This window comes from Lasiosphaeria miniovina (assembly GCF_030549165.1).
Source record: "Lasiosphaeria miniovina strain SMH2392-1A chromosome Unknown B0T26scaffold_2, whole genome shotgun sequence".
Taxonomy (NCBI): domain Eukaryota; kingdom Fungi; phylum Ascomycota; class Sordariomycetes; order Sordariales; family Lasiosphaeriaceae; genus Lasiosphaeria; species Lasiosphaeria miniovina.
This window is the reverse complement of record NW_026848221.1, coordinates 4,616,752-4,642,762: the sequence shown is the minus strand read 5'-3', so window position 1 is coordinate 4,642,762 and position 26,011 is coordinate 4,616,752. Positions and strand designations below refer to the sequence as shown.

Genomic DNA, 26,011 nt, shown 5'->3' with positions numbered 1-26,011 from the left:
CTAGTCGCTCGTCCTCTGCGATTAGGAACCAACGTCCTCTGCAACGTCTTGCAACTTCACCTTGCGGAATCCGCACTGGCAAAACCCATCGTCCAACGGCTCGTCTAACAGCAAAATCCCTTGATCATGGCGGTGAAAGAAACAAAGCTGTACGATGTACTGAGCGTTAGCCCAACAGCGACGCAAGATGAGATCAAGAAGGCCTACAGGTAAGCTCGCGATTTGCTCGTCCTTAAAATTAAATCCACGATGTTCCCATACGGCAACGCCTGTTGCTGGGGAGTTCTTGGAACTCGTCGTCTTGCACAGGACAGCAAAACCAAGCCCGCCGCTAACCCTCTCCTAGGAAAGCCGCCCTCAAATGGCACCCAGACAAGAACAAGGACAACCCAGAGGCAGTTGAAAAGTTCAAGGAGTGCTCTCAAGCGTACGAGATTCTTTCAGATCCCGAGAAACGCAAAACATACGACCAGTTCGGACTCGAGTTCATCCTGAGAGGCGGTCCGGTGCCTACGCCCGATACCGGCGGTCCGAATCCATTTGCATCTGCGGGCGGGGCTGGCGGAGCGGGCATGCCCGACGCCTTTGCCTCCTTCTTCGGGGGAGGTGGCACCCCCAACATGGGCGGCGGCCCCCGATTCTCGTCGTTCGGCTTTAGTTTTAGCGACCCAGAAAATCTGTTCCGAAACACATTCCGTGATGGGGGGCTGGGCGGAGACCCTCTCGAGGAGCTGCTACGCGGCGGCATGCCCCGGGGTTCCCCGGCAGGCTCGGCCGCGGGCGGGCGTCGCATGCGTGGCTCTTTCGGCGAGAGCACGCGGAGCGCGCGCCAGGCTACGCCAGAAGTCACGACTGTCGAGCGCCCACTGCCCGTCTCGCTTGAAGACATGTATACAGGCGCGACCAAGAAGATGAAGATTAAGCGCAAGATGTTTGACGAGACAGGAAAGAGGACTACGACAGACCTGGTGCTGGAAGTGCCCATCAAGCCCGGCCTCAAGAAGGGTAGCAGAATCAAGTTCACGGGCGTCGGCGATCAAGAAGAGGGTGGCCAGCAAGATCTCGTCTTTATAGTTGAGGAGGTAAGTCCCAAGCTCCGCCCCAGATCATGCGACCGAACACGAGCTAATCTTGCACGCAGAAAGCACATCCTCTCTATGTCCGCCAGGGCGACGATGTGGTCTTCAGTATAGATCTAGATCTCAAGGAAGCGTTGACGGGGTGGAAGCGGACCGTCACTACGCTCGGTGGCAAGACCCTCAGCATCGAAAAGGCGGGGCCGACACAACCGGGCAGTTCCGACTCGTACCCGTCGCTCGGGATGCCCGTCTCCAAGTCGCCCGGCAAACACGGGAACTTTGTTGTTAAATACAACGTCAAGTTCCCGACGACGTTAACGCACGCCCAGAAACAGAAGCTGCGGGAAATCCTGTAGATGCTTGGGGCACTGGCATTTGGACCTGAATTGGCGCACAAAGGAGAAACATGCCGGAATTGGCGTCCTGGTGTGGTAGTTTGGGAGTGAGGGGCCTCCAGTCCATACATGGCTGGTTTTTTGAGCACCCATTCTGGCGGCTCTTTCTGAGGCCAGCAGGATAAGTATCCACGAGACATTGATCGGAAGCCGTGGTGGAATCATCCCATACTCGGCACATTAGTCACTGAGGTGAGGCGCATTTGGAGTTTTACTTTTACTTTGTTGGGCGGACGGGTGGTGGCGAGGGAGGTAGGCAGTCCCCGAGACGGGAGTCGATTTTTAGCATACGAGCCCCCCCCCCCATTTTACGTTTTTATGAGATTGATGATCAACTATTCATAGGTCAGACTAGACAAGAAATAATTACACCTTGCTCGCCTGTCCTGCTGAACTGCCCGTGCTATGAATCTACATGATGAGGCTGTCCTAATTGCCGACCCGATAATTGCAGGATTGTTTATTTATTTATTTGAACCTTGTTAAGGAACGAATCTTTACCGTGTTTATACGAGGACGAGTAACATCCATTGTGGGCTATGCTACTGGCCTGTTTGAAGGTTTCAGTTGATTCTACAACATTCACGAAACATTATTTCTACATCGGGTGGCTTCATGGATCCTACGAGCAACTACAGCCCTGAATCTCAAAAAAAAAAAAAAGGGAGGGGCATGATAGAGGTTAGAAGTAACAAGGCGGCGTTGCCCCATGATCCATCCCCCGTTGGGCATGCAATAGGCCAAACACAACGAGAGAAAGATAATAGTACTAAAAAATTGTAGGAGCAGCAGTTGCAGCGGCCAGACATGTCTTATATAGTAGAATTAGTGCTTGTTATCTGCGGGCGTCACTCACATCGTTGGCTGAGCTGTTGGGTGGGGGAGAGCGTATCCATTGTCATGGATCGCCAACAACTAACAAATGGAAACAAAACATGCAATATTTCCGCCTCCCTCAGATTGATTTGCGTATTAGCACGCGGGATTAGTTATCTCGGAAACCCGACAACCTATGGATACACCGCGGCGCTGTCCGCGTGGCTGCGGTGGCCCTGTTGGCCAAGCGGGCTGGCACCACGTTTTCCTCTGCCCCCTGGTCCCTCGTGGAGGAGGTCTGTCTTCCTTGAGACCGTGTTTGGAGGCCCATGAGATGGGCCTCGTTGAGGGAATATTCAAATTCGTAGCCGCCAACCGCCCAACGAAAGGTACCAGCCGCGCCGGGATTACCTTTAAGCACCTTGTCGTGCACGCCCAGCCGGCCTTGCTTACCTTACTTGGACTTGTAGGGGAATGATGGACGGGGCTGTCGCTTGCGATGCCCAAGATGGAAACCTATTGACCATCCAAGGCAAGCTCTCTGGATTCGTGGATCCCGAAGCGTGGCTTTATCTCCGGGCCCCCCCTCCAAACTGAAACCCCGCTAGGGGTTCCTGGAGGCGGCGGCGGGGTAGCCGGAGCTAACCAGGGTGCGTGCGACACCCTAGAAGCTAAGGTCACCACCAAGCGATGCAAGCCAAAAGCTGGGCCTATTGATAACTGGTAAGAAATAATAAATCTTGTTGCATTCTCTCTCCAGGTACGATAGGCGCATCTCCTCTGCAGAGGAGTGCTGTAACGACAGCTCACCTTGCAGCCCGCTGAGCTGCCCCGCGCACCCCTAATTCGTAGGAGGACCCCGCTTGCTTGGTTTGCTGTGCGATGACGTAGGAGGAGGGGATGGATGGGTCCCTTAGGATCGACACTGCTGCCTCGGTTTGTTTCGTTTCCAGAGATCGTTCCCGCCTGCGGCCTGCCATTGGATTTGATGGAAAGGATCCGAAACGCGTGGCACCGGGATGTCGAGTTTTCCAAGGTTTCTGTGTTGCGAAACGCCAACAGGAAATAAAAATAAAATAAAAACTGGGAGCAAAGAGAGAGAAAAATGGGGAAGCGGGTCAGTCGGTCGGTCGGTCGGTCATCGCCCGCTCGCCGTCGCTCGCTGCCGATCGCGGCCGCCGCAAATACTGCCAACCAACCGCCCAATATGGAACGGGCCCCCCTCTTGCCTCAGGAGGGAACAATAAAATGCATGCATGCCATGTTGCGCACAGGGGCGGGAAAGCCACTACAACATGTGAAAGAAGGGGCGTGAAATAACGGCTCATTTTTTTGTTATATTTTTCAAGCTCCGTCTTGCTTTTGTAAAGCTCCTTCCCCCTCTAATCCACTTGCTTCCCGTCCGCGGCGAGACTCTCTCTAGTCCCTTCATTTCGTAGCCTGCCTCTCCTTGACCCCAACCCAAATCAACAGATATTCCAGAGTGCAAATTAGATCCGTGAGGAGGCACATACGCGACTTTGGTCTTCTTGCTTTCGCTCTACTCCATTATTTCATCTATCTCTTGAAATCAGTCAAGATGGGTAAGGTAAGCTTGGCTCTCCCGGGCGGCTGGACAGGTGTTGCGATCCGCGACAGGGGAGATAAACGCAAGGCAGAGACATGTAGATACACAGTGAAAAAGAAACGAAACAAAAAAAAGCTAACAGCTGCCCCGCGACGCGCAGATCAATACCATCCTGTTCGACTGCGACAACACGCTGGTGCTTTCAGAGGAGCTCGCGTTCGAGGGCTGCGCGGACCTCATCAACGAGATCTCGGCAGCCAAGGGCGTGCCGCTGGAGCAGCCGTTCACGGGCGAGACGCTGCTGACCGAGTTCGTGGGGCAGAACTTCCGGGGCATGATGAAGAGCCTGCAAGAGCGGTACCAGTTCAGCCTGTCGGCGGACGAGCTGGACGGGTACGTGCGGCGCGAGGAGGACGTGGTGATCGACAAGATCAAGGCCAAGGGCCGGGCGTGCGAGGGTGTCGACGCCGAGCTAGCCAAGCTGGCGGCGTCCGGAAAGTATCACATGGCCGTCGTTAGTAGCTCGGCGCTGCGCCGCGTGCAGGCTAGTATCGACCGCGTCGGCCAGGCAAAGTACTTTGGCACCGACGTCTTCAGCGCCGCCACCAGCCTGCCCACGCCCACCAGCAAGCCCGACCCGGCCATCTACCTGCACGCCATGAAGACGCTCGACAAGCAGCCCGCCGAGTGCGTCGCCGTAGAGGACAGCAAGAGCGGCACTCTTAGCGGCACCCGCGCCGGCATCAAGGTCATCGGCTATGTCGGCCCCTACAAGGTCGACGAGCAGGACGAGATGGTCAAGGTCCTCACCGAGGCTGGCGCCGTCGTTGTCATGCGCCACTGGAGCGAGTTCGACTCGTGCCTAGCCAAGATCGAGAGCGGCAGCGTCTAGACTTCTTTCCTCTCGTATCCCATGTCTCTATGCTTTTCTCGCGGTCTCATGCTCGGGTAGACGGGCAGGGCGATACTTAAAGGGGGCGGGCTATTTCTCGGGTTGCCGGGGGGGGAACCCATATACTAGACAGCCAGCTGCTAGATCATCGCCAGACAAGTCACCTGAACTAGAAATGCCACATCTAGACAGATGGCATTAGAAACTAATAAACTTTTTCCTATCCTGATGATTATTTCTCTTCGCTGCGTAGGTGGGTGTTCACTCCCGCTAGTCTATCAGGAAACTGTTGACGCTCTGCAGTGTCGCCCGGCTGGGGTTGGCGTCGGGGAGTCTGCTCAGGATGTGCCCCAGCCTCACTCTGATCTTGGTCTTGGTGAAGGGCTCTCTATCACCACCTAACAGCAGATTCTGTCCAGAGGAGTCAAAGCACCAGCAGTACAGCGCTAGCGCCACGCCCACCGATAGGTCCTTGCCGGACTCGCACACTATCGCCACCGCCCTCTTCTCGGCCACGCCCCCTAAAGAAGAACCGCCGCCGTCGTCATCATCGTCGTCATCATCGTCGTCAGGTCTCAAGAGGAACCGCGACACAAAGTCGCAGATCTGCGGCAGCGCGGCGCGCAGCGCACGGCTCGCCGCCTTGCTCTTGCCGCCGAGCCCGACCTCGAGATGCGACGGCGACTTCTCCCAGCTCGCCGCGTCTGTCACCGCGGGCACGAGCGCAACCACGCACGTCGTCGCCCCAGAGGCCGAGGCCACTGTCAGAGCGGCCCGGGCGGCGGGCTCCGGCGGGAGGACGCCGATCGCGAGGCGCGGCGCGACCTGCCGCAGCTCTGTCGGGACGCCGGTGTTTGTGTGTACGGCAACAAGAGACTGGATTAGCGCCGGCAGCTCGTGCTCGGGTGTTGTTAGGAGCGCGTCGGCGTGCGCCCAGAACAGCGGCGCCGTCAGCCCCAGCGCCCAGTTCTCCGTGTCGTCACCGGCGCCCTGGATGTAGCCGGCGCCCTCGCCGACTTCCGTGCCGCCGGCCACGCACCGCGAGCTGGTGCAGCACACGACGGGGTAGAACTCCAACTCACTGCCGCTACCCTCGAAATCATCGTCATCGTTGAAATCGTCCTGCGTCGCCCACAGCGGCCGCAGCGGCTTGTTTCGCAGCCGCTGCTGTAGCGGCGCGAGGTCGACCTCGAGCGCTAGGAAGTCGGCCACAAACCTTGGGAGGCGTGCCTCGATCTGGCTCTGCTCTGAGAGCGACACCACGTTGGGCGGCACGTGCAGCGCGTGCCAGGCGGTCGGCGCGGACGGGAACAGCGCGCGGTTTAGCACGGCGCACCAGATGGGCACTGTCTTGCTCAGCGCGTCTGGGATGCCTGCGGTGGGGTTGTTAGTTTTTGGGTTTTATTTGTGAAGAAGGGGGTGGTAGAAAAAAAAGGGGTGGGGGGGGAGGAGACGAACGCTTTCCTCGCCGGGTAGAGTCGACTATGATGCAGCTACCCGTGGCAACACCAAGACCCGCTCGCGCAGGCCGCACTCACGCGTTAGCAAGCCGAAAGAACAATACAAATATATAAACAACGAAATAAGCTGCAAAGGAGGACTAAAAGGGGTGGGAGGACAAACCCATTGTGCTGCGCGATCAGGTCGAGCAGGTGGAGGTTGACGCGGCGGGTGCTGAACTTCCACTGGCCCGTGTGGCCGTCGGTGCTCTTGAAGTAGGCCGAGGCGGCCTTGAGGGCCGGGTCGATGTACCAGCTGCCGCAGCGCTCGTTGGCGACGAGCGGGAGCCGGGGCCGGGCCGCCGCCACGCGCGCCACAAACGCCGCGTCGTGCCGGATCGACCGCAGCCGGTTTGTGATGGACAGATTCGCCCGCTTGAGGTCGCCCAGGATCCGCGAGAAATTGTGGTTGGCCTGCTCTGACGAGAAGATGACGTCGGCTAGCGAGGGGAGGGAACGGGGTGGCGGAGGTGGTGATGGTGATGTCGCCATTGTGTTCAAGATATCCCTCTCTTTCTCCCTTTCTCCCTTTCTCCCTTTCTCCCTTTCTCCCTTTATCCTGTATTTTCCTATCTGTTCCCTTTTTCGCTTAGATCTTGAAATATCATTGAGCGGTAATTATTGGTCTGCTTCTAGTTCTCACCGCATCGTCCCATTGTCGAAGCTATCTGATGTGGTGGTTGGGTGGTTTCATTTTGGGTTTTAAACTCAGCAAAACTGCTGACAACTTATCTTGGAATCTGAGGTTTTGTGCTGGCGGAGGTACGGAGTAGTACCCCACAATATCCAATGGCTAACAAAGCTGTAGTAGGGGGCTCCCGGAGCATGTGTAAACAACGGCCCTCTATCCGCACTCTAGCTTCTTCACTTTACCCACTGACATGGTTCAACGTCTTTGTAGGGCTGAAGTGAAGCAAGGAAGAGGCTCCATGGGAAATTCCATACCTGGTGAGAGTTGAGGTGCTAATTGCACATTCCCACCCCCCCGGTCTGTTCTTGGACCCCAAACCCACACAACTCCAACTTGGAGCGCAACACGGGCCTCCGAGCTGTAACCAGCAAGGACGAGTAATCCGTTACCGGCCAGCCCATTTCAATTCCAAAAACCAGGGCACACAGTGAGTCAAATCCAGGCTGTAGGATGGGTTCCCACAATCTGAAATATTGTGCAGACGATTTGCATCTTGGTGAGCCTTCGGCCGTCGTCATCGGAACATAATCGCCAGGTCCGAATGAAATAAACCAGACACGTCTTCCATATTAGTTGATCGGCTGCAGACAACAACAACTAGAACAATGTCGCATTTATTATTTTGCAGAGTCACTGCCCGTCACAAATCGAGCAGGTGAGTTGCGGAGCATATGTATGGGTTCAATAACACAACACACAGTCGGCGGCTGCACGGTGCTCCCCCTAAGTTCGGCACTTTCAAAGCATCAAGATATGTAGGTGTGTATTTGTAAACAACCGGCCAGAGGGGAGCATGATAGCCGCTGAGCAGGGGCAGGGGCAGGCAGGCCCAATGGGTGGCCTTGTTTCGTCAAAACTGATCAGTTTGAGAGGATGGGTTCTTACATGTGCTGTATGTGCATGTAGAAGTCCGTGGTGTCCTGGTGTCACAACGCTTTCAAGTGCCGAGAGGGATCGGCAAGCAGGGCAGCCCGCAGCCAATGGGCAGCGAAGGATTCAGCCATCTCTGGAAGGAAGGGAAGAAATGATGGGGGGTGGCTGGGAAGGAGGCGGGCCGTCTTACTGAATGCAAAAGAAGGGGGAAGAAACGGAGTAGTATCTGGGCAATTCTCGGTTCGATGTTCGTCCAGACTCAGGTCGCTCGTCCGGCCGCTCTTCTGATCGGACAAGTTTCAGTTCAGAGTTGAGAGAGGGACCGATTTCGAGCCCCTCGCCTTTTCGGGGCAACTGTCGACCCTTTGCCGGGTGCGCCTAGGGGAATGCCTCACGGGCTTGCATGCAAAGGGTCTCAGCCATGACGGAGGCCGGCTTCTTGGCGGCTCCCCCCACCCCCCTCCCTCCTTTTCTCCCCGCAAGGGTGACCAGCGCCGTGGGTCGGCCCCTTACGGCGGCCCCGAGCCACTCCCTTGGATTGTGGGGCAAATGCAAATGTGAGCAGATAGCTGTCAGCACCACTCTACACAGCCACGCAGCCTCGCCCTCTTGTCGTCTCCCCGCATGGCATGCTTGGAGGGCCGACCAAAGGGCTGCAAACAACTGCATCACCAATCTCTCCAGAGTCACAGTGACGAAGCTGCAGCTCACATGCGATGCGTGTGGCGGTGTCCTGCCTGTCCGGCAAGGTGATCTTCAGGCAGAAATTGCACAATTGGGTGATGAGAGAAAGGCGATACCGATAATGATGATATCCGCACTTCAACAAAGTCCAGTGTCTTGCAGGACCCCTCATTTTTTGGCGGCCCGACAACTCACCGCTTCTCTGGAACGCTTTGGATGGGGAACAATAGAGAGCGACTTCAACAAGGGGCAAGACACCCACAACACCTGGGCTCAACAAGCGACGGGCGGGACCGTCTAGCCGTCGCAGATGTTCTCTGTCTTTATTATCGGTGGTTTGCCAGCTACATACAAACGGTTGATACTGGGTTCAGTATCCGTACTGTGGAGGAGCCTCGAAATCCCGCCATCAGGGGCTTGACAGAACTCGCTAGGCCGGATTTGGTTGCAAGATTCAATCGCGCCGTCGGTCTAAAAGACGCCCCGCAAGTTTGTTGGGACGGCATGTGGCGTTTCTGCGAGACACCCCATTCCCGATCATCCAGTTCTGGTCTGCGCCATAGCGGGATGCGCAGCACTGGGTCGATCGGGTCGAGAATCGCAGCACGCTTGCAACCAATGATGGCTCGAAAGAGCCGAGCCAGGACCCGTGTAGCCGTAGGGCTGAACGAGGGGAAGGGAGAGGGGCATTCTGGAAGGTCTCCATGCCAAGCGAGCCGGCTATCCTATTCCTGGGCCAGTTTTCAAAGACTCAAAGAGACCTCGCGTTGCCGTGTTGTTGAGGTTGATGTTGATGGGCTAGTGTAATTGAACCATGACGAGTTGCCATGCTGCTCGTGGCGCCGCCAGCCAAGAGCCAAGAAGGGCTGACTTGAGATCAGAGAAGGGATGGAAGATTGGGAGATCCGGGGCCTGTATTCTACAGACCTGCACACCCCCTTCCGTAGATAGGAAAGAATACAGGGTCGATCTGTCGTCTTCCGTCGCCCAATTCAAACTGCATGTACGTATTTCCCAGCTGTCGCGATACGCGAGGGCGCGAGCACCACACGCGGCTGACAAATGATGCGAACCAACGGACGTTGGGATGCTGGTGCGAATAGGTTGGGGAGAGACAGTGGACGTCCGGAACAAGTGTATGTTGCACGATATGTCCACCTTGCGTCCACCATGCGTCCACCATGCGTCATGGTAGCCTCTTACCTATCGGTAATCTCAAGGCTCCGATGCTGTCCTTCGGGAAGCGCCATGCCATTAGCTCTCTGCTGGTCAGGCCATGTCGTTTGTGCGTCTCGATATCACAAGACCCTCTCGTGCGAACGGTCCCGTGGCCCGTCGTTTCTTGATCTGCCAGCCAGTGCCGCAAAGAAGCTCATCGCCGACGAGTGGGGTGCGTTTCCACGCCGCGGTGAGTCCTCAACACGCCCGAGACATTGTCTTCGCTTTGACTTGTTGTCGCTCGGCCTGACTGCATTCATTGTATGGCGCATCACCCATAGCCGCTCGCTCCATTTTCGATCATCACATTATATGCGTATCGACATGTTGCGAACGGAGTCGGGCAATCGAGACACGAATTCGCTGCTAGATGCTCTTCTTGGAAATAGACACGGCTTCTCTATGAGCCGACAACCTCCGAGAGAACGAGTCTCAGCCAGCCCGGTGACATGAGAGGCAACCAGGCTAGGCATGCAGTAGCCGCGTGTGGCACCCATCACAAACAGCAACTACGACAGCAACAGCGACTGTCTTCTTGGCCCGCTCCGCACAGCGAGCCTGCACAACAATGGAAAGTTCGCGATGCACGATGCACGGGAGCTTGACGCCTGCGTTAGTTAGGTTGGCTTGTTTCGCACGATTTGGAGCACAGAGCAGGCGGCGGGCTAAGTACTGCCTTCCGCCTCTTGAGCTGCTTGGGCCTTGAACTTAAGGGTAAGTATGCATGCACTCTATCTCGGCTTTTGAGCGAAATACACGGCCGTGCCCTTGATTGCTCAAGTAGCTAGTAGATGGCTGCCAAAGCCGGCGTTATGTGATGGTGAGACTGAAGACGGCAAAATCCAAACTTGGAAGGAAGCCTAAGTTAAGCCCGGTCGGCGTGGATGAAAATCTCAGGTAGGTCGCAAGGTGTGATGAGCGTGGGAGGCCAGCCTGGATTCACCTATTGGAGGCTGTGGATACCTGGAAGATAGCCCCGGTCCCATCCTGCCGCATGGGGGCCACCACAGTGGAGGACCCTCCCTAGTGGAGTTTGCACCAAATCTTGGCGCATCCCTTGGGGCTAGGGACGTACCAAAGGCGGCCCCGGCTGCAAGTGAGGTGGAGTGCGACGCCCTGAACGGCCGTGTTCGACGACGGCCGTCTGGCACTCACTCGTAGGCTCGCAGCCGGTACCTGAGGGCTGCTGTGCAGTGCGTGGAACAATGAGACAGAAAATTGGCCTTTAATAAGACTTAAGTGCAGCTCGCCAGCCTCGCCAACCTGGTCTCAGGAACCCCCCTCCATCCACGTTCTAGCCGCTATAGGTGTTCCATGGGACGGACCCTTTTGATACGGCCCTCGCCCCATTTGCGCTTTTTTGCGTGTAATCGGACGGAAAGCAACCTACCTTCACGCCGAGACTCGCCGTCGCCTTCCTTGCTGTAGGTTGGCCATTGACTTGACTTGGACACGTCCTATCCCCAGCGGCATCCCTTCGCTTGTCTCACTCCCAGAAGTCTCGACTCTCGAGTAATCACGTATCCGACCTAGGAGTCCGTCTTTACGTTCCTGCCCGCAACGTCAAAGCAGGCTAGCCAACCAACGAAACAACCGACTGAGACTAATCGCCCCGCGGTATTCCCTACAACTAGTCCGTCCGGAGTAAGCAGCACCCCCAACCCTTAAGCCGGCGCAAACCTCCTACCTTATTAGACCAAGGGTCCAAAACACCAATCCAAAGTTCCAAACTGCCTGCCCGCGCCGTACCACCACCGTCGGTCGACGTCCAGCCATCAACGAGACAAGAACAGCTCCATTCCACCATCCATTGATCGTGTCCATTCTCCGCATCCTGGAATCTCGATAACCCCCACACTCCAGCTCGCGTCGCCAACAACCCCTGGCTTAGAAGTACTTACCAATTACTAGTATCAAGCTACTAACTGCGCTAGCGGCCTAATTGGTCTTGATTGCGATGGTGCCGGCTGACCGGTAGAAGCTATCGCCACCCTTTCTCATGTCGTCGTCATCGTCGTCGTCGTTGTCGCTGTCTCCGGGACGCCGTCCCTCGGCTGGGGCGCCCTTGTCCCCAGCCTCGACCGTCTCGGGCACGCCCACCGACGCCTCCAAGCCAAAGCGCGCGAGGACGAGCAAACCCAAAGTCAAGACAGGATGCAATAACTGCAAGTAAGCAACCACTTCCAGTCTCTCCTCACTATCCCACCAGCCAGTCTCCTTTGCTCGCTGCGCCTTTGCGCTAACCAGGTTGGCTCTGTAGGCAGAGGAGAATCAAGTGCGACGAGAAGCGCCCGTCGTGTGCCAACTGCCTCCGCTCAAAAAAGTCCTGCACCGGCTACCCGCCCCCGAGCCGCAGCGCCCGCCCATTTGAGGAGATCCGAATCGCGCCGAAGCCACTGGCGGCAGCGAGTGCCCCTCCGCCTGGTCGCGAACCCATCCAGCTGCCCCCACGGCGTGTAGCAAAGTACCAGCGCCGAACCACTCTTCCTCCGCTAACGCCTAGCACCCCGTCCTCTGCCGTCGCCATTTTGCACACGCCCTCGACTACACTACCTTTTGACGAGACCGAGGGTCTCTATTATCGGCTGTTCCGTGAGCACACAGCGAATGAGCTCTCGGGATTCTTTGACTCGGCATTTTGGGAACGCACCGTCTTGCAGGAGTGCCACTCCCAGGCCGCCATCCGCCATGCTGTCGTTGCGCTGGGCGCCCTGTATAAGACGCTCGAGCAGTCAACCGAGTCGCCGCCCGGGTCGCCTGCCGGGGACGGCAATTTTGTCGACCGTGCTCTGAGGCACTGGGAGATGGCCGTCCGGCAGTATTCTAACGCCTGCAACTCGCTTGTTTTGGCCAAGTCCGCAGAGTCGACGTCGCACCGGACCAGACTCATGGCGAGCGTGCTGTTGGCGTGCTTCGACTCGTTTATTGGCGACCACAAGCAAGCAATCGTCCAGGTCCAGAACGGATTGGCGTTGCTGGAGATACTGCGAGCCGAGAGGAGGCGTGCCTTTGTTCCCAAGCCTGAAGAGCCGGTCGAGGAAGAGCTCATCCAGATATTCACTCGGCTAGCGATACAGGCCAAGTCCTATGACATGGCTTTCCACTTCCCTCACCCATATGTCGTGTGCCTAACCACGGCGGCCCAGGCGCAGGACCCGAGCTCCCCGTCGTCCGAGGGAGCCTCGCCTGTATCACTCCACCAAGATCCGATTCCGGGCCGGTTCACATCCGTTCTGGAAGCTCGCCTAGCCTGGGATACTCTTGCCGAGCGCATCCTGAGGTTCACCGAAACAATGTTCATGCACACGCAAAACCAGATTATGGGAGTTCTTCCGCAGTCGTTGCGGCAGTATGGCGGGCAGTTTAAAAAGGACATTGACTCCTGGTCAGACGCCTTTGAGCCAATCCTCGCCTCGAGGACGGCGCCAGGCGTGAGTAGTCAGGAGAAGGCCGGCGTGGCGGTACTAAAGATGACGCAGGTTATGGGGCAAATACTGTTCCTCATGACTTTCAGCGATACCGAGATGCAGTTTGACAGTTTCACGAGCCAGTTCAAGGCCATTGTTGACCTGGCCATCGAGGTTGTGGGCGACGAGGAACGGAGAGCGGCCGCCAAGCGGTGCCCAGACCCGAGATACTGCCGCCACCGGCGCCGCCAGGACGCCGACATCTTTGGCGGGCACGAGTATGCTGCATGCCACATCAAGCCGAGCTTCAGCGCCGACCTGGGTATCGTGCCGCCTCTCTTTGTTGTTGCCACAAAATGCCGTAACGGATTGATAAGGAGGCAGGCTATCCAGCTGTTGCGCAGCAGTTCCAGGAGAGAAGGCATGTGGGACAGCGAACTCACAGCCCGCATCGGCACGTGGATTGCCGAGGTCGAAGAAACCGAGGATGCCCCATCTCCAGTAGACAACTTCGTGAAGCAAAGTCCTTCACGCCCGTCCACGAGCGGCTCGAGCACCCGGCTAGGCAGCACTATAGACTTTGGGGACATGGCCCTTGGCCCTGGCGGGAATGCAAAATGGGAATCTGGGCGACGAGGGAGCCCGGCCTCTAATTCTGCCAACGCCGGCAGCATCTTCTCGCGACCGCCGCGCGTCGCCGTACCCGAGGAGAAACGCATACCCGAAGAGAAGCGCGTCATGGTGCGCGCCGTCGAGTTTGACCTCCGCGAGCGCTATGCATTCGTCCAGCTCGGGTCTCGCGAGCTGCCCACGGGGACGCTCGACACAAAGACACGGGTGACCAAAATATGGTGGTGATTTTAGTTTTCTGCTGTATTTTCACTTCTTCTGTTTGTTTTTATTTTTGCTTTTTTGGTTAATCTTTCTCTTCGGATATACCCCAGACTTTGCCGCCGCACAAGGTTTTTATTCGTCTTTTCTTATTGGTTTTATGGGTCAATATTCACTCGGACGAATGAGATGAAAATCACGTCATACACATGACAAACTAGTTTCCACCTCAAGAATAACAGCCATCGCGGCATGAGTGGAAAATACTATTGGGAGGGGAAAAAAGGATACCGACAAAACCACTTCTCTTTCATGGACAAAATTTTGAATCTCTCTCTGCTGGCCTGACAGGATTTTATTATTTGTCTTTCAAGCTCAAGGCTTATTCATATTTCTTCTCTGCTCTTCTTTTTGTTTCCTTTTTCGCATGTAGAACCACGGGATTCATTTATTTATCATATTTACTATGTTTTCATCTTCTGGGGACTGGTCTGGGATGGCCTGGCCTGGTCTTGGTTAGCTGGTTAGTCAGTTGGTTGGTTGATGGTTCCCTCGTTTTCACAAACGCGCCCACCTACCATATCCCACTGGATATTTTATTCTCACATATTAATAAATACCAAGCGTGTTTAAAATTGCCTTGGCACTCCTTTTATTTATCTTTCCTTGGGATTGATCTCTGACAAGTTAGTTACCGGGTTAAAACGTAGAGGCGATAGCAGACCTCTAAGTAGGTTGCTGCTGGGAACCATTCAAGAGGTCTTCGCTGCCTGTCTGTCTATAATAAACCCAGTAGTGTTCACTGGTGATACGTCTGTACGGATGACTGAATATCTTGTAACTATAACCTCAGACCGCGTGTGCAAGGATCATGGCTGCCATCGAAAGCGTGCAAGAGAACAAAGTAAACAAAAGGCAATTATAACAATTCACTCAAAACCTGCGGATAGTCTGCATTTTCAGTCCCTTGTTTCTTTGGTTGCTGGACTAAAACGCCCCTCAACTGATTACAATGTAATTCGAAAATACACCCGTCATTTATGTCCCGCTCCAATGCACTCCGTTGTACCTCGCTACATGCTTAACTATTAAAATATTTGCCTACCTATTCATAGACGAACGCTAGGAAAGATGGGCGCCAGCAATGATGCAGATCCAACTGATATATATACTCTGCTGTTGTACACGCTCAATCAAATGCCATTATTAATCGCCCGTGATTCAAGTGCCGTCCCGGCTCTAGCCTCACAGGGGCGGCAGCTCTTCTCTGCATATGGGACATACCAATCGGTGGCGTAGCCAGCCCTCGAGGCATTTCGTGTGGTAGATGTGGCGGCAGGGCGTGACCATGTAGGCGCGACGGGCCAGGACACCAGCGACTCCGCCGCCCGAAGGGTCCTCGGCGCCGGCGCGCACGACTGGCACTTCGAGGATCTCCTTGCAGATGGCGCAGTCCATGGAGCGCAAGTAGGTACCGCGCTTCTCACGAACCTTCTCACGCTCCCTGGCCTCGCCCCCGCCGCTGCCCATGGACCACGACCTCATCCGCCCCGCTACCGGTGATGTGGGGTTGCTCGAGGTGCCCACAAGGCCTATCGGCAGGCCGCCGGCCTCGACGTTGTCCTCGCGCAGGACGGGGTGGTATTCCCAGGCCTCGGGGGCCCAGGAGCGCGGTATGCCGAAGCGGGGTCCCAGGATGTCCTGCAGGGCGAGGACCCAGAGCTGGATCCAGAGCCAACTTGCGAGCACGGCGAAGGCGCGCCAGTCGGGCTCGGCAAAAAGGATGTTGTCCTCGCGGAGGTAGAAATATGCGAACGGCATCAGCCGGAGGACTGACTGGCCAATCATGAAGCGCCAAGCAAAGGCGCGACGACTATTACGCTGGACGTTGCGCCATATCTGAGGCAGCCACAGCGACAGGTAGAGAAAGGCCAGCATGTTGATGTAGGCTGAGCGGATCGTCGCCGGCCAGGACGCCGCGGCAGCAGTGAGGAAAAGAATCATCACGCCGAGCAGAACGAATCGTGCGGAAATTGATGCGAAGGTGGTCACTCGAGCTTGCGGCCTGGCCGGAGTCCCGGCTGGGGCTGCCGGAAGGGCGCCTGCAGTTGGAATGGCTGCGGCGCCAGCAGCCAGGTTCTCGGCAATCTCGGCATCAATATCTTGATCGGATGGGATGATGATGGGAGGAGAAGCCGCACGGGGAGGGCCCGCCGTCACAGGGCGAGGCAGCGTGCCATCTCGCGGCTCTACAGGAGGCGGAGGCGGAGGCGGCGGTACCCTTGGGGCATTAGAAGCGTTGGCGTTGTGCTGTCGCTCACGTCCCCGCTCTTGGTTCCTCCGTTCTTGCTCTAGGATCTTGTAGACCTCTGAAAGGAATGAACCTTCTATCACCATCGACATGAAGGCAGCGAACGTCACGGCGAGGCAAGGGAGAAACGTGCTCGTCGCCGAGAGGCTCCACGCCGACGCGCCTGCAAATACCAAGCCGTCGGCCAACAGCATCATGCCCGCAGTGTAAAAGCTGACACGCCCTATGGTGGATGGCGTGTTTGTTTCTTTCAACTGTGCCTTCAGGAGCCAGATCTGGGCCATGAGAAGAGCAGCAAACGCGAGCATCCACACCTTGGCGCGATAAATGAAAACCTCCTCCTTCATGCCGACGAGATGCTGTCCATCGGCCGGGTGGTAGTGGGGTGGCCCTTTGGACTCGAGGTAGAATCCACAGTCGGGAGACCACGCTACGAGTGACATGCGAAGCTCTGGGATGACCTTGATAGGCGCGCCCGTTGGATGGCGAAGCTCGTTCTCCAAGCTGTCAACAACTGCGGTAGGCCGCTTGGCAAGCCCGTCATCCAAGCTGTCTAGTCCCGTCTGGCGAAGGTCAAGAGGCTGCAGCTGCAGATACATGACGTACTCGCAATGCGGCGCCAGGGCCCAAGGCTCGTCGGATCCCTCGACCACCGACGACCAGGGGTTGCTGGTATCGGTGAAGCGCGTCCTCTCCTTCTTGCGCAGCGCCTTGTCCAGCGTTTGGTTGAGCAGTCTCTGGCTCGACTCGAAGAACTCTCGGTCGGGGGCCAGATGTGGTAACCCAAAGATGCCGGCAAACTTCTCGCTTGTCGTCGTCAGGAGAATGGAGCCCTGGCTCGGCCAGTGCACGCCAAACAGTCGCATATTCCAGCTGCTCGCCTGGTTCGCCTTGTCCTGGATGGTGACGAGGGCCGAGACCTCCCTCGCCACACTTGCCGAATGCAGTGCAATGCCGGGCTTCTTTTCTTCATACTCGACGCCCACGTCTTCTTCGATGAGGCGCAGCATGATGGTGCCATGGTCGCCGGTCGTGTTCCTCGCCCATTCGACGTGTTTTTCTGGCCAGCTAACTGCGGGGGCGATGTCGCTCAGGTTGAAGCCCACTGCCTGTTTTACAGCAGCTCCTGGGCGGCGCGCCCACTCTCCGTACACAGTGCCCGTCGCGTTCTGCCATGTGGTCTGGATAGGACTGTGCTCCCACTGGTCGTCACCGGCTGGCGACGGAAAGACGTTGCGGCTCCACTCTCGACAACGGTCCTTGAACCGGTCCAGGTCCTGCCAAGCGTACCCGTCCGTTTTCCGAAAGCCCGTCAGATTCAGAAACCGGGGCGCGTGCTCCGGGTTCTCGACGGGTCGAGGCGCAAAATCTCCCCAGCTCGTGCTGTTAAGGACGGCCAAAGCCTGCCGCTGGCGGGCGAGCCGAGCAGTGGCGAGCGACGGTGCGGATATCAGGGCCGGCCCGTTATCTGGGGCCAGGAAGACCCATATGAGAATGAAGAGGACTAACAGCGTCCTACCTCGGTCGGGTGATTGAGGCATGACGTTGAGCTGCAGCACGTTGCATCTTCCTCCGGTCTACTCCTTCTCGTCTGGTTAAGATGTCGCTCGCGGAAAGGCGAGGGGCGGAGTTATGAGCTCGACGAGGAGCGCATCTTCTAAGCGCTCAAGGCACGCGGCCGACTTCGCGTCTGGAAAGGTCGTCTCGAGCGCAAGATGACTGCGAAGACCAAAGTCCAAGTTTGTCGGGTTTGGTGGTTGTTTGGTCGGCTTGCGAGCTTTGGACTGGGGACTTGACAGTTGGAGTTTGCAATGGCCGGGCTGATGTTCACAAGACGTCTTGACGAGGCGGGCGGGGCACGGAAAGCTGTCCTCGTAGAAGCGAATAGGTATGTATGTGAAAAGGCAAAGGATGTGTTGTAGGAGATGGTGCTTCCAAGGAAGCCGCAATGGGAGATGGCCGCATTCGAGTTCCCAAAGCGCATTGGCTCACTGACGACTGGGCTCCCCACCGTAGTCATCGGCCAAACGGGGCACAGTGCGCGCTCCCCAGTCGCAGTGCCAATTGAAACCCGACAGCAAACACCGCCGCAAACTCTAAACATTACGGAAAAGACTAGACTAGGTGAAATACGGATACGCTGCAGCGTGTGCCCCAGCCGGGACCCAACCCCCATCTTATCCTTCTCGAACCAACGGTCACTGGTCGTGCAACCAAACCACACAAACTCACAAGTCGCAGGGGAGAGTCTGGGACGGGCCATATATCAAAATTTGGTGCTGCCAAAGCCAAAGTAGCAAGGCTGTCATTCTCATCTCGCCTGAATAAATACCTGAACACAACCACAGCTACCTGGCAGCCTACATTCACGACGATACGGAATACCGTGGGTACAATACATGCGGACGCTCGACACAAGTGGTCTGGGAATAAACAAATAAGCTTCTCCGACGGCGGTTCTCCTCGAGTCTTTTTCAGGGCCAACAACAAACAGCCAACCACCACCACCACTAGCACCGCACCGGCACCGGCACCATGGCTTCAAACGCCGACTCGAGCACCACCAGCCAAACCACAAACGTGAGTGTGTCTGGCGGCAAATAGTGGTTATATGTCCCAGCTTGTTTCTTTTCCTTTGCTTCACCCCCGTTTGAAGTCGCAAGTCCCCTCTCGTGGACCTCCTTTTCCCGCCTGTGCCAGGCCCCGGCCCCAAGACGGCGGACGCCTCGCAGCACCTCAATTCTCATCATTAGCAGTTTTTATTTCAATTCTTGCGGATTCTGAGATAAATTCCACCCCCTTCCCCCGCCCATCTTCCGCGGCAAAGGCAAAAAGTCACCCATGCTCACAAATGCTTGTTTTGCATTTCAACTACGTACAGACTTCGGATGACGCGCGATCTGATCTCACGGCCCAGGTCGAGGACTTGCTGAATACGCTGTCCAACAAGTTCGCCGGCGTTTCAAGCGAGATCTTTGCCAAGAGTAAGTCAACTGTCTGGCACCTCCCTCATCATCAATCAAGGCGGCTTGCAGGGCCAAATGGCTCAATGTGAAAATTCCCGGCTGACGGCTTGGGCCTTGCCATTACCATTACGGAATAGTGGATGAGATGTCCAGGCGTCTGGACAATCTCGAGGCGCAATTAGTGGCAAACAAGGACAAAGGGGCTCGGCCAACGTAATACTGGCCTACGCAGTACTGGCCCGCGTAGTACTGGCCCGCGCGGAGCAGTACCGGCCGACGTAGTAATAGCCGACTCAATATTGGCCCACGTCCTACATAATATAATACTTGTTTACCCATTAACACACAGGCCTAGTACCACAAGAGTCTCCTTGCGGCACATCGCCGACGCACGTCACGTGCTATTGATCCATGATTTCAGTATGGAAGCAAAGGGAAAGGGCACCAGGACCCCCTCTCCAAACATATCAACTGGGTACTCTCTTCTTCTCGCTCTCCTTCCCTTTGGACCTCCTTCCCACTTCTGACAGGCTCCGAGGCAAGATGGCCATGCAGGGAAGGGCCGCGTCGGCAACTGCGCAATACCGCCAGTCAACTCGACTCCTTTCGCACCCTCCGCAATGAAGCCACCAACCATATCCTCCCGGATGTTCCCAACATCAATTATCTGTACGGTTTTCCTTCCTCCGAGTCACCACTGGCTTGACTAGCCCGTCAGGATGCACCGGACCACTAGGGCCCGACACCGAACGCCGCTCCTGCGGCACCTCGTCCTCGCCGAACACAATGGTTGCGTTCTGGACATCCTCCGGCAGAAGGAAGCCGGCCTTAAAGCTGCACGTCTGGGGAAAGCCCTTCAGCTTCCGACAGACGTCTTGTTTCCGAAACGTGTTAGTTGTCATGGTCATGCTCTGGTAATTCTGAAACACGGCCGCTCGGTAGGTTTCCGCAGCCGGATTTCCTAGACACACGACGCCGCCAGAGCCGCCTCGCAGGGGCCAGTCGTCGATCAAGGTCCGCCAAATGATAGCGCGCTTGATCTTCAGGTGGCGCTGCTCCCACCAGTACTCCGTCTCGGCGATCACGGCGTTGCGGGCGGGATCTGTCACAAAATGGCCTCCTCGCCAATCGCGGTTGTTGTTGCTGAACCGCCAGAACGCCTGGAACGCTTGTGGCGACTCTGCATTTAAAATCTCATTCGGCGTTATAAACGTCTTGGCGATGCGGGCGTGGTTGGGGATCTGTGTCATGGGTGGCAGAAGCGCGCCCTCGGAGGCGGTGATGAGGCTCAGGTCGTGATCCATGCCGAGGGGAAAGAGAAGCTTGACCTCCAAGCCGAGGGGATTGTCATAACATGCGCTAATGGTTCCGATCTAGTTGCTCGCTGTTAGTACCAGGGTTAACAATGAAAGTAGCGGTCACGTACCTTCGTTTTCTCGCCCGCGACGTATATGTTGGTACCTAGCACACCTTGCTGCTGGTTGCGACTCTTGGCCGGCGCGCCTCTTTCTCTGTCCTTGTTGAGCCAGCCCTTGGTCCGTTTCGCCGCCGTGGCTATGTTGGCGCCAAACATCCGGACGCTGCGTTCCGGCCTGCCCAGGCTGATTGGCGTCCCTTGCAGCCACGGGTGCGTGACTGTGGTCCAGCTGTCATGCATGTCGCCCTCGCGACGGATGCGGAGCCCGACGCAACTCTTCGGATCCAGATTTGACATTTCCGAAGCGACAGGCACGCCGGGCTGAACTGCGCCTCGGAGTCCTGGGTGGCCAAAGCCGTGATGTGAGAAGGCAAAGGCTGTCCGGATGCCGTCAACTCAACATCAGCGACCTTGAGGGTATAGGCGTGGTCGTTCCCAATGTCGCGGGGCCACGCCTTGATGTTGCGCAAATCCTTCCGCCTTGCCTTGTCGTTGGGGTACAGGATTTCGACGGCGCCGAAGACAAGGACTCGCATTCCAATCGAAGAAGGGAACGCCTGTGCAATGGTCTGACAGGCCAGATCGCCTGCAACAGCTCGGCTATCGAGGTGAACGTCGAGGTCGTAGACGCGCGTATAGGGGTCGTAATGGGGAAAGATTCCTGGTGCCTCCCTGACGTGGACTGGACACTGGCCAACGAAGAGCGGGATGTCGACCGGGCGACCAAGTTTGGATCGCAAAGAGGACATCTCGACCATCCAGTAGCTGCTCGTGTAATCAAAGTACACTTGGTCGTAGGCGACGAACTCCGGGACTGTGTTTCGTAGGTGTGTGATCTTGTTCATTCGCGCGATGGTCTGGCCCTGGCCGCTGACATCTTCATGCGAGGCCAAATACTTCGCCTGATGGATTGGCATGCTCGACTTCTTGGTGATTGCAATCTCAAACATTGTCTTCCACTTCTGACGGAACTCTGGGCTGTGTTAGTCCCAATCGTCTCTGAACACTAGGCAGTGACACTTACATTGATTCGTGGGGAAAACTCACGACAGTTCTGTGAGGTGAGCAGCACTTGTCCCAAGTTGCGTCGTGGTCGGTCGTCTGCTATTGGGCCATATATGGGTGAAGCCGTTGTCTCCGTCACGCGGCGCCTTTTGACAGCCGGAATACCGGACGGGCCCGCGGGCACGCTTGCTGTAGCACTCAACATCTTGTCGCATACGCCAAAGGGACGTCTATTGTTAGGTACTGTGGCGAAAATGGTGAGACAAAAGCTGAAGAATCACTGCTTAGGTATGTACTTAAATGAATTTCTTTGTGGGTGGGGCTTAGGTAAGCTTTTTTCGTGAAGAATAAAGGAAGGTGAAAACAGTTTCACCGTACGCATGATAGGTAGTGCCTTCCCAATTTTACCGTGGCCCACGCGGCACTGGCCTACGCAGCCTCCGCCAAATTAGCATTGAGTTTTACGTCATGATTTGGTGAAAAGGGGAGTTACGCAGTATAGTCGGACGCGGGGATGGCCAGAGAGACATGAACACGAATACTAATGTCATGACACGACGGTCCATGAAGATTTTCCGACTATTCAACGCTCCTCATATTTTCACTGGGAATAAAAATGGCTAAAGCAAATCAAGCGCAGAGACACATGGACATTCGATGATGTAAGGAAACTCTTGTACATCCACGTTCCAGGCCCCTATTTCCTGTATATCGATCCCGACTGATTTGATGGTCCAGCGTTTAAAGCTCATCCTTGCTGCCAGTCACCTTGTCAACGAATCTGCGGAGGACGTTAGCCTTGGTGGTGAGCTGATCCAACTTCTCCGGCGCCAGACCACCCTTCTTGATGATCCCGTCGAGGCGGGTAAACTCCTTGGCGGCAAAACCATCGTTCTTGGTGAGCTTGTCAAAGACACGGAGATAGTACTCGGCATATTTCAGCTGAGCGTCCTCCTTAAGGCCCGCGGCAGCCTTCTTTGCCTCGGCAGCGGCCTCGCTCAGAGAAGTGCCCCCGGTGAACTTGGCAACAATCGCATCTAGTGACTCGAGGGTACCAGCCACGGCGTCGAGGCCGCCCCCAACAGCGCGGTGTGTGCCAGCCTTGGAGTTGATGAAGTCGACCAGGTCATCCTCGGAACGGCCACCGTCGTAGTCCTCGGCCTCTTTGCTGCCCTTGGGAAAGAACTTGATGGTCGGGTACGATGTAACGCCGTACTCGGCAGCGGTAGCCTTGCTGTTCTCAGCCTCGGCATCGACCTTGGCAATCAAGACGTTGGATTCGCTAGCAAAGTCCTGGGCCAATGTCTCCCATGTAGGTGCGAGGCTCTTGCAATCTGCATCCAAGTCGTAAGCAAATGGGCTAGCAATTTAGAGACGGCAGGTCCTGGGAGAGAAAATGGCACTTACGGCCGCACCAGGGGGCAGTGAAAGCTACTAGGACGTTCTTGTCACCGCCAATCTCCTCCTTGAACGACGAATCGGTGAGCATGGAGACAAGGCTCGGTGCAGCTAGCTTCTTCTTAGACCTGACGCCCGTCTTCTCGGTAATGAAGGCCGTCAAGCTCTCAAGGTCCCGCCCGCCATTGTAGTCGGTTGGCGTGTCGCTCTTGCCGTCGAAGAACTTCAGCGTCGGGAATCCCTGCACGCCGAAGCGCTTGCCCAGGCTCTTCTCGGCATCGGCATCGACCTTGGCGATCTGAACCTTGCCGCCGGCCGACTGGAAGGCCAGAGCGAGCTCCTCGTAGACGGGCGCGAGGTTCTTGCAGTGACCGCACCAGGGGGCGAAGAATTCCACGAGCGTCGGCTTGCCGGACTTGAGGACAACTTCGTCAAAGTTGGAGGGAATGAGGTCCAGAACGGCAGACTTGGCTGCGGCGACGGCCGCCAGACCCGCTAGCACAAAGCTCTTGAGCAGAACCATGATGTGTGACCTCTGTTGTAGGACAAAAGCTGGGAATTGAAATAGTCAATTGGGAATTCCCTCGGCCTAGATTTCTTAATCTAGAGGAGAAGGGAAAAGAAGGTTTTGCCAGGAGGTTAAGAAAAGAAAAGCTTCCGACTTAAAGACGGATGATGCAAGAGGGTGGCTTTGAAATCGCAATCCTTATTTACAGAAGATGCCACTTTGCAAGTAGCGTTGGTTGCCGAAGGGCGACGTTCGTTAACCCCTGTCATAAGCTCCAAGGTTTGCGGCTCGCCCCTGGGCCCCGCCTTGCTGTGGTGCGGATGGCAAGCTGCACTGCACGGACATTTTAGCCAGGTGATAAGATAAGCCTGTCGTTGGCTAGGGTTTGTACGGACACGGGTTAGGGTTATGGCCCATTAAACCCCCTGTTCCTACCCGCCCCGCTAATCAAGGTTAAAATTCCAAGTACCAAACTTACAACATCCTTCGCCCAAGTATCAAGCCACACCCGATTGCGCCACAAGTGAAACAGCCACATGAATTCCCTCCATAATTGGCAACGAACTTGACCATCTAGCACCTCACCAACCGGCCACCTTCCGAAACGTGAACCCGACGACGACACCCGCCTACCGGCAATTTTCCAAAAAGTTCACCAAGACGTCTCACGAATCCGTCTGAACTCCCGGCCCCGTAGCTACGGCAAGGGCGCCCGTGGCTGGCAAGGACCTTTCTTTTCCAACCTTTCCTACCCCCCGAAAGCGGCGCGACAACGCGAAAAAGAAGACAAGACATGCACACACATCATGCAACGAAAACGAAGGGACACAATTTAACTAGCTTCTATCTTTTTCTTCATCTGCGTTAAGCCGCGTTTGCACCCACAAGGCTGGTCTCATCCGCAAGTACGGCCTCAACATCTGCCGTCAGTGCTTCCGTGAGAAGTCGGCCGACATCGGTTTCGTCAAGGTAAGCAACGCGAATGACAGGGATTTATGGGAGTTGGGGGAGGGGAGAGGATATGGGGAAAGGACGAGGCGCGCGGGCCGAGGGGAGGATGTCCTATGTACTTCTCCTCTCCTTCCTCTGACCCTAGAGGCAAAACGGATCGTGGAGAGCGGGAAGAGGGACGCGACACGAGAAGAGATCTTGCTGCTCGCTTGGATTGAAGAGACTGACATATTTTACTTTGCAGTACCGGTAAATTATTCGCCAGTTTACCTTACCTAGCCGCTGCACTCGCCCACGATCGATCTGTGCGAGAGCGAAGATGGTGGTCTAGGAAAGGTGGGGGAGAAGGAGCGAGAGTGGAAGCGTGGGAGGAGATTGGGTTGGAAGAGAAAGAGATGAAAGTCCAGAGGTGGGAATAAAAAGGACATTCAGAATCCAAGCTATTTTTTTCTTCTCTAGGGGCGCCTGAGATTAACGACCCCCTTTACGTCCCTCTTGCTCTTGTCTCTCTATGTTGCTTGTGGCTTTAGAGGAGTTCTTGGGTTTGAGGCTTTCGGAAACGGAAATTTGGTCCTTGTAACTTTTCGCTATATCAAACATGGATAGGAGCGTTTTACCGAGTGAATCAAAAGACAGCTCCTATATAGATATCAATGGGCAATAATGACAGTATAATTCACCCCCTATGTTGGTGTGGTTATTGTCGGCGTCCCTCTCTTTCGCTTACTATAAGCTCTCTTGTTATTCTTTCGCTATCCTACGCGGAAGATAGGCACTTGTAAGAAAAAGGACACTCACCTCGCCAACCACCTATCAACGCGCATTCCCTTACACGCGTTGACCGTCTGGCACCAACGGGCCAGATCACTGCCGGCTGGCATGAGCTACTAAGCCTATACCGGGCGCCTTGTGTCACATGCACATTCGGGACCGAGCCCCTGAGCATGTATATAAACAATGGCCCTCGACCTCCCCTTTGCGAGGGCCAGGTTGAAGTCTTACTGTGACGGCCCGCCTTACGCAGTAGGGATGTTAATGGTTGAAGGCAGCAACGAATGTGGATTTAAAGCTAAGGAAGAGAAAGGAATCTATCGCCGGGTCCGCGCAGGGCGCGGAGAAATAGGTAGTGGTGCTCAGTGCGCACAGGCCACACCCTAAGCACAATGCAGCCAATAGAATCAATCCTGTCACATGAGCCCTGTGGCGACCGTGACACTTACGCTAATACCAGTCATTGCTCACCTTCTGTTGTCTTCATTGTGACCACCTTGATCAGGCGTACCTGCCCTCTCTTACAGCATACCCAGAGTTAGTAATACCGCAGGCCAAGGTGGTAATAGTGTCGGCGTTAGTAGAAGGCCACCAATCGGGGATACGGCCGTAGGGAAACTCCCAATCTTGAAAGATAGGGACGATAGGATAAAGCACTAAAAGGTTAGCGAAACCTGCTTAAAGGGAGGAGGGAGTTTTTACCTGAGCCTTGAACGATAAAGTAGTACTCCT

General features: G+C 55.9%; 10 protein-coding genes across 10 annotated transcripts; 6 read left to right on the top strand and 4 right to left on the bottom strand.

Moving 5' to 3' along the window:
- Positions 1 to 126: 126 nt before the first annotated feature.
- B0T26DRAFT_637664 (DnaJ domain-containing protein) lies at positions 127 to 1,435 on the top strand (the record flags this gene model as incomplete). The annotated part of the gene is made up of 3 exons (XM_060436949.1): positions 127 to 209; positions 347 to 1,082; positions 1,142 to 1,435. The coding sequence occupies 3 exons, from the start codon at positions 127 to 129 to the stop codon at positions 1,433 to 1,435; spliced, it is 1,113 nt and encodes a 370-aa protein (XP_060300973.1).
- A 2,268-nt stretch (positions 1,436 to 3,703) lies between these two features.
- B0T26DRAFT_158860 (HAD-like domain-containing protein) lies at positions 3,704 to 4,835 on the top strand. Its single transcript, XM_060433496.1, has 2 exons — positions 3,704 to 3,878; positions 4,018 to 4,835. Exons 1-2 carry the CDS (start codon positions 3,870 to 3,872, stop codon positions 4,747 to 4,749), a joined length of 741 nt encoding a protein of 246 aa, XP_060300972.1. The 5' UTR covers positions 3,704 to 3,869; the 3' UTR covers positions 4,750 to 4,835.
- A 184-nt stretch (positions 4,836 to 5,019) lies between these two features.
- Positions 5,020 to 6,740, bottom strand: B0T26DRAFT_639463 (tRNA A64-2'-O-ribosylphosphate transferase; the record flags this gene model as incomplete). Its single annotated transcript, XM_060437139.1, has 3 exons — positions 5,020 to 6,122; positions 6,208 to 6,242; positions 6,373 to 6,740. The coding sequence occupies 3 exons, from the start codon at positions 6,738 to 6,740 to the stop codon at positions 5,020 to 5,022; spliced, it is 1,506 nt and encodes a 501-aa protein (XP_060300971.1).
- Positions 6,741 to 8,597: 1,857 nt separating this feature from the next.
- Positions 8,598 to 9,610, top strand: B0T26DRAFT_158756 (uncharacterized protein). Its single transcript, XM_060433495.1, has 2 exons — positions 8,598 to 9,299; positions 9,378 to 9,610. Exons 1-2 carry the CDS (start codon positions 8,713 to 8,715, stop codon positions 9,445 to 9,447), a joined length of 657 nt encoding a protein of 218 aa, XP_060300970.1. The 5' UTR covers positions 8,598 to 8,712; the 3' UTR covers positions 9,448 to 9,610.
- Positions 9,611 to 11,713: 2,103 nt separating this feature from the next.
- On the top strand, positions 11,714 to 13,979 carry B0T26DRAFT_636792 (uncharacterized protein; the record flags this gene model as incomplete). The annotated part of the gene is made up of 2 exons (XM_060436865.1): positions 11,714 to 11,883; positions 11,975 to 13,979. The coding sequence occupies 2 exons, from the start codon at positions 11,714 to 11,716 to the stop codon at positions 13,977 to 13,979; spliced, it is 2,175 nt and encodes a 724-aa protein (XP_060300969.1).
- A 1,218-nt stretch (positions 13,980 to 15,197) lies between these two features.
- B0T26DRAFT_738573 (uncharacterized protein) lies at positions 15,198 to 17,804 on the bottom strand (the record flags this gene model as incomplete). The annotated part of the gene is made up of 1 exon (XM_060443606.1): positions 15,198 to 17,804. The coding sequence occupies one exon, from the start codon at positions 17,802 to 17,804 to the stop codon at positions 15,198 to 15,200; it is 2,607 nt and encodes an 868-aa protein (XP_060300968.1).
- A 1,340-nt stretch (positions 17,805 to 19,144) lies between these two features.
- On the top strand, positions 19,145 to 19,428 carry B0T26DRAFT_629579 (heat shock factor binding protein 1-domain-containing protein; the record flags this gene model as incomplete). Its single annotated transcript, XM_060436255.1, has 2 exons — positions 19,145 to 19,247; positions 19,367 to 19,428. Coding segments are annotated over 2 exons (165 nt in total), but the record flags the coding sequence as incomplete, so codon positions are not given.
- Positions 19,429 to 19,728: 300 nt separating this feature from the next.
- Positions 19,729 to 21,235, bottom strand: B0T26DRAFT_158621 (uncharacterized protein). Its single transcript, XM_060433493.1, has 2 exons — positions 20,656 to 21,235; positions 19,729 to 20,602 (listed from the first exon to the last, which is right to left on the bottom strand). The coding sequence occupies exons 1-2, from the start codon at positions 20,941 to 20,943 to the stop codon at positions 19,889 to 19,891; spliced, it is 1,002 nt and encodes a 333-aa protein (XP_060300966.1). The 5' UTR covers positions 20,944 to 21,235; the 3' UTR covers positions 19,729 to 19,888.
- A 1,157-nt stretch (positions 21,236 to 22,392) lies between these two features.
- Positions 22,393 to 23,572, bottom strand: B0T26DRAFT_672699 (thioredoxin-like protein; the record flags this gene model as incomplete). The annotated part of the gene is made up of 2 exons (XM_060439494.1): positions 22,393 to 22,985; positions 23,059 to 23,572. The coding sequence occupies 2 exons, from the start codon at positions 23,570 to 23,572 to the stop codon at positions 22,393 to 22,395; spliced, it is 1,107 nt and encodes a 368-aa protein (XP_060300965.1).
- An 855-nt stretch (positions 23,573 to 24,427) lies between these two features.
- On the top strand, positions 24,428 to 24,787 carry B0T26DRAFT_637591 (uncharacterized protein; the record flags this gene model as incomplete). Its single annotated transcript, XM_060436943.1, has 1 exon — positions 24,428 to 24,787. A coding segment is annotated over one exon (360 nt), but the record flags the coding sequence as incomplete, so codon positions are not given.
- Positions 24,788 to 26,011: the final 1,224 nt, after the last annotated feature.

Excerpts from the sequence above, each read along its gene's own strand:
- B0T26DRAFT_158756 (XM_060433495.1), top strand. The coding sequence starts at position 8,713 with ATGGGGAACAATAGAGAGCGACTTCAACAAGGGGCAAGACACCCACAA. Across the intron at positions 9,300-9,377 it reads GTTGATGTTGATGGGCTAGT|AGAAGGGATGGAAGATTGGG; the intron begins GTAATTGAACCA and ends ACTTGAGATCAG.
- B0T26DRAFT_158621 (XM_060433493.1), bottom strand. The coding sequence starts at position 20,943 with ATGTCAAATCTGGATCCGAAGAGTTGCGTCGGGCTCCGCATCCGTCGC. Across the intron at positions 20,603-20,655 it reads TCGCGGGCGAGAAAACGAAG|ATCGGAACCATTAGCGCATG; the intron begins GTACGTGACCGC and ends GCGAGCAACTAG.